Below are 10,880 nucleotides of genomic sequence, written 5' to 3' on the forward strand. Positions count from 1 at the left end.
CTGCAAGGTTTATTGCCAACCTGCTTGATCACATCTGCCAAGCGATCCTAAAGAACTTGATTAGCTGGTTTGTGTGTGTCTGATTAGAGCTTGAGCTAAATGAATCAGGAAAGCAGGTCTCCAGGAACCGGAAGTGTGCAGCGGAATAAACCGTTAAGACATGTCTTACAAGCTTTCTTTAAGAGTGGTCACAAAAATTTAAATAGCACAGTTTGTTTGTAATCCATTGATCCCTGAGGGATCTAAAGAATGTCAATATTAACGTGTGTGTGTGTGTGTGTTACTTTAAGAGAGCAATCATCCATCTGTGTTGAGTTTTATTTTCTTATAGTTTTTTTATGATTGAATTTAATTATAATTTATTATCAGTCATTTATGTAGTTGTCATTTGATTAATCATTTATTGTAACAATTTTTATTGTTATTTTATGATTTTATATTTTATCTTATTTCCTTTCTATTGTTGTTTAATCCTATTATTGTGTGGTTTCAAGGGATGTTTGGCTTTATGAGTTAGAGATAAGAGAACGTCTACATTTCAAGGTTTTTAACATCACAGGATTGCTCTTTCCTGGCTTTCTCTGTCAAACTCTCAGGCTGATAGAAGACTTATGGCAGGAATTTTGGGTCCAGGGTTGGATCTAATATATCTGATATTTCTGACATTGAGATTTAAGCATTTTGGTTTAAGTCGGCAGGATATCGGCATGATCTAACATTTTGGCGTAGTCGGCAGGATATCAGAAAACAGAAAATGTAACTGTTTACTTTTGGATGGATGAAAACACAGGCCAAAAGCTGGACAATATATAATTTCTTTAGTGATGCCTGGACAACTGTACCTGGCCACTGCCTTGCCTGGATCTTGAGGGACAGAGTTGAGAACCCCTGATTTATACTTGGCTAGAATTATCTGCAATACGGACCAAGCAATGACAAATCTACAGCTGCGACCCACATTAAGAAGCCCATGAGCTCAGTTATCCAATACAAACCAAACAGACTAGAGAGAAAGTGTGTCCGATCATTACAAGTGTATAAACTGAATCAGCCACATTGGTACACACATACACACACATCTGGTAGATAAGGTTGAAACAAGTGTACCTGCTGGAAAGATGGTGCAGAGCCTGCCTGGCTCAGATGCACAGGAGCAGTTTGCTGCATGTTCGAGAAGTCATGGAGTTGCCCGTCTGTTGTGGCATTCGCAGGTGGTTGCGGCAAAAGGTGTAACGCAGGTGTTTGTTGAGGTGCTGATGAGACATGCTGCACACTAGAGGCTCCACTCTGAAAACTCTGATCCGCAGGCAGCGCTGCTTCTGATTTAGATGGGATAGCTGCGACTGCAGTGCGCTGCACAGGTGGAAATATGTGTGCATTGGCTAGCTCTGCTGTGGCAGGATGGTAACTCGGAGCGGTGGCACTCTGCGGCACGAATGCAGGCTGATGCGACACATGGGCGTGCGTGTTTAACTCTGCAGTCTGACTTGAAGACGTGAGCTGCTGTGGATTCATGGTTTGTGGAGCAGTCAGTATGCCTTGCAGAAGTGCCAGTGGCTGGGGAGTGGACAGTCCAGACACCGGAGTCTGTCCGGTGGGCTGTGCAGGGGTCTCGGAGGATGCAGGAGGGTAAGTCTGCACGCGTTGAGCTACGGAAGGTGCCGCCTGACTTTGGACTCTCAAAACGGCAGGCTGCAGAAGAGTGAACAAACTATTGAAAACCGCATACACAGCTATTCCATATAAATAAAACCACAGACACTTTCAGCTGCAATAGTGAGTAATATGAAGGTATGCATGCAGACCACACATGACCAGGTTAAGTGATAATGAAAACATGAAGCGATTCACAAAGATGGTTAGCAGCAGCATGACGTCAGGCACATGTTAAGCGTGGTTATTGGGTAGGTTTTGAGGGGAAAATGGACTCCGTTAGAGAACAGCAGTACCCACAGAACTTGGTGAGTGCGGTTAAAGAAGTGGAGAAGAAGAACGCATTTAGATTTGAGCAAATTATACTAAGTCCTAGAGGCCCCTGGGAGCAACAGCAGAATCACCACAAAAACGAAAACCACAGCATTTCCTCCATAAGCAGCAGGGTTACACCTTGTCTTCAGTTGCGGAGTGACCTACCACATGAGTCAGGAAGTTTTCGCTAACACAAAAACTTGCTCTGCGACGTGATGCCAAATCCTCACCAGACGACTCCATGGCAGGCCCCTCATCACTGTGGCTGCGTGCAGGCTGATAAGACCCTCTTTCTGGCTTGGTCAGTGGGGCTCTTAGAAAGGCAAGAGCAGGCTGACATTTGTGGCCGGTGATGCTCTCCAGAGATTTGTTGAGCTGGGAGAGGTTAGAGGTCTCATTGACAGAGCCCCTGCGAGACCCTGTGGCTGAAAGCATAAGTGAAGAATAGGGCGTATGTCTTCCATCTGCACACGTCCCAAGTAGGAATAAGGACAGGCAGGCCTGACATGGGGATGGTGGCTGGTGAGGGGTGGGGTTTAAAGAAAGGCGACGCCCTTTTCTCACCATTGAGACAGGCTCCTCCCCCTTTGTCTCAGAGGACGTCTCCACTGATGTGTCGCTATAGCGGCGGGTGGTAATAGGCAAAGGAATGGGCAGAAAATTCATAGAGCCGGAACTTGCAAATCCTTTTTCTGTCGACTCTGATTGGTCAGGTGGTATTTGAAGGAAGGAAGGGCTTGTGGGTCGGAGATGCTCATGGCTTCTGATTAAGTAATTTACAGAGGAACTTGCATGATGTGGACCCTGAAAGAAAAGCCACTTCTCCAAACTATTATCATGAAATGACAAACAAGGATCTCTAGCACTGAGCTAATAATCAAATCAAGGACACAACAAACATTTTAACTCTTGGGGGAAATAGTGAGTGATGCTTGAATGTACAGCTGTACATTGTATGTACAATGTACCCCATGCAAGGAATGCTCATAGGCAAACATAACTGGTTGATGACCAACACTGTACAATTACAAAGCTGCACAACAGTGTCATTATGAATGATGGTCTATATTTAGTATAATTCCTCTATATAAAAGCTATGCAAGTACAAGCATGCATGGGTACGTGCAAGCAGAAGAATGCTAACTTTACATATCAGCAGTTTATCATCAGTAACCATGATGGGTAAGTGATACGAACCTCCTGGGCTGTGGTGGAGACCGAATCCTGTAGTGACTGGTATATGACACTGTGCAGACCACTGCTGTGGGAGTCAGAGTACACGGTGGAACCGATGCCACTGTCAGCTAGAGGGAGACAGAGAGACAAACATGGACTATAACAAAGATTGAGACAATCAATGCCACTTGTCCCTCAGGTCCCTCAGATTGGATATCGTTGTAAGAGAGTTTGTAACAATAGTTTCATGTTGAAGTCAGCATGAAATGTAAGTTGAGCTACATTTGAAGTGGATCAAAAAAGTTCATCAAAGTTGTCCTAAGACAAGAACGGATAGTGTTCAAAATTTTAAAAATTCATTTATAACTATGATGAAAGGTTTTGATCCTCTTCAAATGTTGACTACTGTAGCTCACAGGTGCACACGCTTACATGTGGTGGATGTAGTCATGGCACTAAGCTGGCACACACGGGCATGCTGGTCCACCTCAGTCTCTTCGGGCTCCACCAGACAGGGTGGTTCGCAGAGGACTGGTACCGTCCCGGCTGGCATGGACGGGGCAGTGCCACCCTGAGAGGCCCTCGGCACCGTCCGCTCCCTGCGCCATTTGATCAGAGCCACCCTGTCACGGATAGACTTGCCCACAATCTTTGCATCGCTCTCATGGAAGAAACCAGACTCAACCTGACAGAAGCACAAGAGGGGGCTGGTGTGAACACGCAGTTTTAGAGCAGACAGGAAGAAATGAGGGCTCTATTTTAGGAACAGAGGAATGAATCTCGCAGTATTAAAGGAACATTTCACAGAGACAAGCAAGAGTCTGTGGGGGAAAGCTTCAACTAGACACACTGCGCACACACAGAGGAGAAATATGACTAATGAGAACAAGAATAATTGTTTTAAAAAAAAGAGAATAAAAGGAAACTTTTGTTGTGCCATCTCTACTAAATAAATTTAAATAAAAAAATAAGTTGAAAAATATTCAATATATATTATATTATTTAAAAAAAATACATAGTTCTTTATTGAAATATAAAAATAATTGAATTATTTAATTATTTCAATACATAATCAGCAATGAGAATTACCAGAATTTTAAAAAAGAATACAAAGAAAAAAGCAAATCATGGCTGCTTTCGTTGTGCGGTCTATAATTAATAAATTTTAAAAAAAAATGTTGAAACATAACATTTAATACATATTATTTTAAAAGTTACATGTTTTTATTTACATAAAAAGTATTGCTGCGTTAATACATAATTAACAAAATTATGAAATACTAGAATTACTTCAAAAAAGGGGGAAAAAAAGAATCATGGCTACTTTTGTTGTGCGGTCTCCAATAAATTTAAAGAAAAGTAAGTTGATAATGAGAATTATTACATAATATTTTAAAAGTTACATTGCTGATTGTAATTATTTCTTTCTTTATTTCTATGTTTTTATTTAAAAAAATAAACAATGAGAATTACCAGGGGAGAAAAAAAAGGAAATCATGGTTGCTTTTGTTGAGTTTTTGATAAATTAAATTTAATCTGAATGATTTACTTATTTAATTTCTCCCTACAGAGAATTGTTGGGGGAAATGTACTTTAAATTACCAGTACTTTCTTTTTAATGAATGTTGTTTTTATGTGAGATTCACCCGCTAGGGTAAAACTGCAAAATGGAAAGATCAATCTCAGTGTACCGAACAAACGTCTGACAGGGTGAAGCGGTGGTTTGTGTCGATCAGTGTGAATATCAGCTGTCGACTCATTTTCCCTTCAGCAAACATTCACACACATTACAATGCTCAGATTACATAACACATAATTACGGCAAAAGGATTTTCCAATCCGACCTGGGTCCAGGAGGCCACATACCCATGGTTTAATATATAACGTGCACAAGCGGCTTTGGCTGCTTAGCATGAGCGTATCTAGTGTGAAGATCTGAAAACAGGTTTGGTCGTAACTCAAGCAGGGGATCCAGAGTTCCTCAGAAAGCGAGGGAGGCTGTTATGAATCTCAAACTCAGGACCAGATCAAATCTAAGCAGGAAAATGGCATCGCAGGCGGAGGTTACGAGAGGATAGAAAGATGTTTGTTAAGGGAATAAACAACCTCTCCAATGGAATAATCCAAAGCTGGCCAGAACATTATTCCGTTCAAAATTCATTTCAATTCTGTTGTGTTTCATAATGGAGGCGTGAACTATATCTCTCGATCAGCGCTCATAGATAAGAGACAATAGAAGCAGGAAGACATCAGATTTCATGAGCCATGAAACTTATTGCCTGTTTTTGTGGGGTTCACATTCCACAGGTAAATCTGGTTTAAAAGGTTATTAGTTCTGGCTCTAAATTCAGACAGAATAAACACACCTGAAGGTAAATGTTGGGTTGAAAATATCAATTCTCATTTTTGATTTTTGAAGTTCAATCTTTTAGTCTGTGCCGTTTTCAGTTGATGCGAGAACTAAACTTCACTATACTTTTGATATGAAACAAAGCTTTCAAATTCTGTCACTGAATTGAGCCCATAAATGTGTGTTTGTGTGTGTTTAACGTGTGTGACAGATGAACCGATCATCTCTTCCTCTTTACTACTAGTTACAGCAGCAAATAAACATCAGTGAACATCAGAAGGAAAGTTGAAAGATACAGAACAACTTCCTGAAATCAATCATGTCTCATGAGATCCATCAATCAGTGTTTCAACCATCAATAACACAGCTGGAGAACAATAACAATAACGTCACACGGTTCTGTCCTATTATTTGCTTTAGTTTTGGTCTTTGATGTTGAAATGCTGTTGTATATTCTGGTGTTGCTGTATGATTGCTTTATTTCTTGCGAAGTGACCTTGAGATCTTGAAAGGTTCTATATACAGTAAATAAAAAATAATATACAAGCACTATCTTAAATCATTATATTTTTACTTAACATGCTTTAATAATGAGTTTATTCAAACGTACATTAAATATAGAAGAACCGGTTATGACAGCCATTGTTCATTTATAAATGTTTATGATAAAAACGAATTGGAGTACATGTCATTAAATGTTTGCATGCAAATTATTTGTCAATATTAACCTGTAATATTACAGTAATGTAGCGACTGACAGGGTTCCCAAAATGCAGCATTAGGAGAGATTTCTTCCTTTGAGAGAAATGGACATGTACTGTACCTGATATATGTCCAAATGAATCCACATCGAATCAAGATCAGAATTGAATCGCAATCTGGTGAATTAAACTCGAATCGAATCATGAAATTTATATTAGGAATTTATATTTAGAAATGTATATTTATATTAAAATATTAGGAAGCTGGATTCAGATCTGGGTCGTCCACATTAGCATGACGCACAACAAGTGCAGTTCTATCGTGTATCTTATAGCGGACGAGCTTTGTGGCGTGGGTAACACTGGTGAAGTCGCTAAAACACGCACCATCTCCTGCGCCACGGCTTCAGGAACCTCCTTCTCCAGGTCGAAGCTGAACTCGATGGCTCCTCCGTCCCTGTACTTCCCCTTCAGCCTGCGAGGATCCTCCACCCACAGCTTCAGCGCGATGGACGTCTTCATCCCGTCGTCTTCCTCCGCCAGCTCCACCCGCACACCCGTGTCCTCGGCGAAGAACGCGTGATTCAACAGGTCCTTGATGGTGTACCTGTGGACAGAGAGTTAGAGAGACGGTTACCGGACGTACATGTTCCAGGACACAGTGAAAACTGGTGCTTAACCCTCAGGAAATGATGACCCACAAACTAGGAGTTAACCCTTGTACATCAATTTAAAAAAAACTTACAAATAAGTCCATAGTGGTACAATATCCAAAACTGTATAATATTTGAAGCTTAGGAGCTTAAAAAGTTTAAAGTTTAAAGTAAAACCAAAAAATGTTTATGAAAATTATTCATGAACACTATTTTATTTAAAATATCTACAGGTGAAACTCGAAAATTTTTAATATCGTGCAAAAGTTCATGTATTTCAGTAATTCAACTTAAAAGGTGAAACTAATATATTATATAGACTCATTACATGCAAAGTGAGATATTTCAAGCCTTTATTTTTTATAATTTTGATGATTATGGCTTACAGCTTATGAACATTTTCAAAATTTCAGAGATTTTGAATTTGGGGTTTTCATAAGCTGTAAGCCATAATCTTCAAAATTATAACAAATAAATTCTTGAAATATCTCACTTTGCATGTAATGAGTCTATATAATATATTAGTTTCACCTTTTAAGTTGAATTACTGAAATAAATGAACTTTTGCACGATATTCGAATTTTTCGAGTTTCACCTGTATATTATAAAACACATTGAACTCTAAAATCAGAGTTCAATGTGATCATAAAATCATTTTGAGCTAGAAAAATAAGCAAAGCCATAAATCTAACCAAGTTGTGTTCCAAATTTGAGGATGATATCTCAGGAAGATTTTGTTTGGGCACAGTGACAGATTTTCCCCGTTAGATGCAGCAAAACTGATGCACACACAACGGTTGGATTTAAGTTTTTATCTCTCATTTATTACAAGCACACACAATTTTTTTTTTTATTACACACACACACACACACACACACACAAACCACACTCTGACATCCATACCAACACACCAACACAATTATAGCTGCATAATTTATCCAATTGGCTCTATAATAAGCAGAAGCAGAAAACAGGAATAAAGCGAGTATTTGCTTTATAGGGTATTATTATTATTATTATTATTATTATTATTATTATTTATAGGTTATTTTCTAACCTGAGAAAATGGCACAGGAATTTTTTTTTAGAATTTTTAATTTTGAAGCCTTGCCAAAAGAATGAAAGCCTATTAATAAAGATTGCAACATTTTATAGTTAAATGGCCCTGCAATTAGAAATTGCGGTTTTAATGGGTTTCAATGGGTTCAAAAGGTGCTAATAGGACTATTTTTGTGTTACCAGTGCAAAATAGATTTATTTTAAAGGAAATGGGGGTGAAATAGTAAAATTCCAATAGAAATACACACTTGTGCCAAAATGTATGCAGTTGGCATTAACACACAAGCAAAATGATCAAAAAACAAGGGTTGAATGACTCTATCATACAGTGACTTGAGAAGCCGTCGGTAACTCACCGCTCCTCCTTTTTCTGACAGATACACTCGCCGATGATCTCCTTCACCTCAGGGTCCATCACCTTGTTATAGCTGGCAGGCTTCACTCCCTGAGACACACATTAAGAGCCGTTACTGTCGGACACAATCACACGTGTTTGTGAGGAACAGACCCAAACTGATGCTGTTATTCGCTGATACTCTTCGCCTCCGGTGAGCCGAGACTCAAACACTGAGCTGAACTCATTCCACAGATCTGTGAACCGGAGCGATTCTCAGGTTATCAGGGCATAGAAATTACATTTCAGTTACAAAAAGCTATCGTTCAACTTAGTCCATACAATTTGTGCACTATATTCTATTTTTACTGTGATATTTTAGTGGGATTTTTTTCTTCATTATGAATTATCACTGTATGAAAAATATTATTTTGTTCTCTTTAGAAAAAAACGAACACCATCAGACAGGTTTAAAAGTGAATGAGGGAGAGAAAAATGACTGAGATCTTACTTTGAGTAAACTATCCCTTTAATTGTCATTAAAAAAAAAGAAAAGAAAAAGAAAAAAAACTGATGTTTTAACCATGAACCCACTTCATTTTTATCAGTTTTTCAGAAAACAAGACTTAATATCTTCAGTCATTTTGCTTCTCCAGTAAATGTATCTTGATTTAAGAATGTTTGGATATTTGTACTGGAAAACAAGACAAAAATATAATAATATAAAATACAACATACTATGTAAACAAGTAATTGCTAACTAGTTTTTTTCTTTATTGCCGTGTGGATGACACCACAAAAGACCATTATACACAAACAAACAAAAAAATCTCACAAGGGATCATGTGCTGAATAATTTACTTTTATGTACTAATGCCAAAGCAAATTTAGGAAAATTTTATCTGGAAATATAGGGGAAAAAAAATCCTATTTCAAACCATTTCAGATGCATCACCTTTCACAAAGAATATAATTCTTCTAACGCAACATGTTTAAATTATAGTCGTATGGAACTGTAATGTGGTCAAAAATCATCTGAAAAATAATCTGTCAACCAATTTTAGAATGCACTGTATTTTTTTTATTTATTATTAAACAAATGTTACCAGTGACCAACATAAAATCTCATTTAGTGTCATGAATGTTTAATTTTTTGACGGATATCAGCAGCAGCAGGACCAGGGTCTGTGTAGAAAGTTTTCTTCCTCCACTGAAATGAAATGATCGCACTGGTGTTGAAGTGCAGGACTTACACTGGTGACTTTGCGGTAGATCTGAGCCGCGTTCTGGCACTCGGAGTACGGGTATTCAGACGTGGCCATCTCCAGCATGCACATGCCAAACGCATAGACGTCCACGGCCTCGTCGTAATGCTCCTCGTACATCTCCGGGGCCATGAACTCCGGCGTACCTGGCCAAATCAAAGCATGAAATAACCTTCTGATACACAGAGAAACATACGTACACAATCTTATAAAAGCACTCAATTTAGAAACATACACCATATTATAAAGTATATAATACATTACAAAGATATACAAAGGTACTTTAGTAGGCATTATAAGGAGGTAAGATGAAAAGAAAATGCAATCGAAACTTTCTGGACCCTTCAGACATGCACTTGAATAAAAGCAACAGCGCCACGTTTTTACTCTGAAACGCGACTTTGACATGCGATTCCTAATTTAAGACCTCTTGAGGTGACCTTTAAGACTTCTCTTATACCATTTAAAGTCCCCCTGTGGTGAAAATGCAACTTTTAAATGTAGTGTATATATGTCTATGTGGTGTTTTTAATATGCTTTAAGACAAACCATGTGTAAATTCATAAGTCGACACCATTGCTGAGTATTTTCTCCTTAAAACTGCAGTGAACCAAAGACAGTCTCAAAAACACGCTTTGAAATCGCTGGTGTTTCTGACGTCACAAACTACCTTGTAACCAATCAGATCAACGTGTGATCGTCAACCAGTGGATCTCTGAGCTGAGTGAGTGAGTGGAGGCGGGGCTCATTTGCATATTCATAGAACCGCGCATACTAAATGAAGCAAGAGTTACATTCAAGCTGTTTTAAGGCATGACAAAATTTTCAAGAAAAAAAAACACTTAAATATGTAATTTTGGTGATCAAAGATGAGTTTTAAAGGATAAAATTATTGACTACAGGGAGACTTTAAGATATTGTGAATATTGAATTTGATCAAACTGAATTTAAGACTTCGAGGACCCATGGGGATCATGTAAACATGGTAAAATGTGTTAAAAGCAAAATCAAATGAACCCAAATAATTAATAAAAACACTGGATAAGCATCCAGAACAGCTGTGTATGAAAGACCACCGCCTCACCGATCACACTCTTGGCGAAGGAGGCTCGCTTGAGTGTAGCCAGACCCAGGTCGCCGATCTTGACGCTGCCCGTGGGGCCCGTGATGAAGATGTTATCACACTTCAGGTCCCGGTGGATGATGGGAGGAGTGCGCGTGTGCAGGAAATGCAGACCTTTGAGAATCTGACGGCACCAGCTGCGCAGAACTTTGGGTTTCATCACCTTAAAGCGTTTCAGATACCTGGAGGAAATGATGAGTAGCCCTTATAACTGATAATCAGCATTACTTGTATTGTAATCATTTCACCA

The 10,880-nt window shown here is 38.9% G+C and overlaps 1 protein-coding gene across 3 annotated transcripts in view; it reads right to left on the reverse strand.

Moving 5' to 3' along the window:
• The window catches only part of LOC311066082 (serine/threonine-protein kinase WNK2), a 73,224-nt gene that overhangs the window by 40,343 nt on the left and 22,001 nt on the right, over positions 1 to 10,880 (reverse strand). For all 3 annotated transcript variants that reach the window (XM_084087062.1, XM_084087061.1, XM_084087063.1), the window contains exons 4-10: positions 10,592 to 10,812; positions 9,496 to 9,653; positions 8,265 to 8,353; positions 6,583 to 6,802; positions 3,577 to 3,829; positions 3,166 to 3,272; positions 1,108 to 1,692 (exon numbers count right to left, since the gene is read on the reverse strand). In XM_084087062.1, the coding sequence (XP_083943188.1) occupies positions 1,108 to 1,692; positions 3,166 to 3,272; positions 3,577 to 3,829; positions 6,583 to 6,802; positions 8,265 to 8,353; positions 9,496 to 9,653; positions 10,592 to 10,812 (1,633 nt within the window). The remainder of the gene's footprint in view (positions 1 to 1,107; positions 1,693 to 3,165; positions 3,273 to 3,576; positions 3,830 to 6,582; positions 6,803 to 8,264; positions 8,354 to 9,495; positions 9,654 to 10,591; positions 10,813 to 10,880) is intronic.

The sequence above is a fragment of the Abramis brama genome (assembly GCF_963993115.1).
Source record: "Abramis brama genome assembly, chromosome: 16".
Taxonomy (NCBI): domain Eukaryota; kingdom Metazoa; phylum Chordata; class Actinopteri; order Cypriniformes; family Leuciscidae; genus Abramis; species Abramis brama.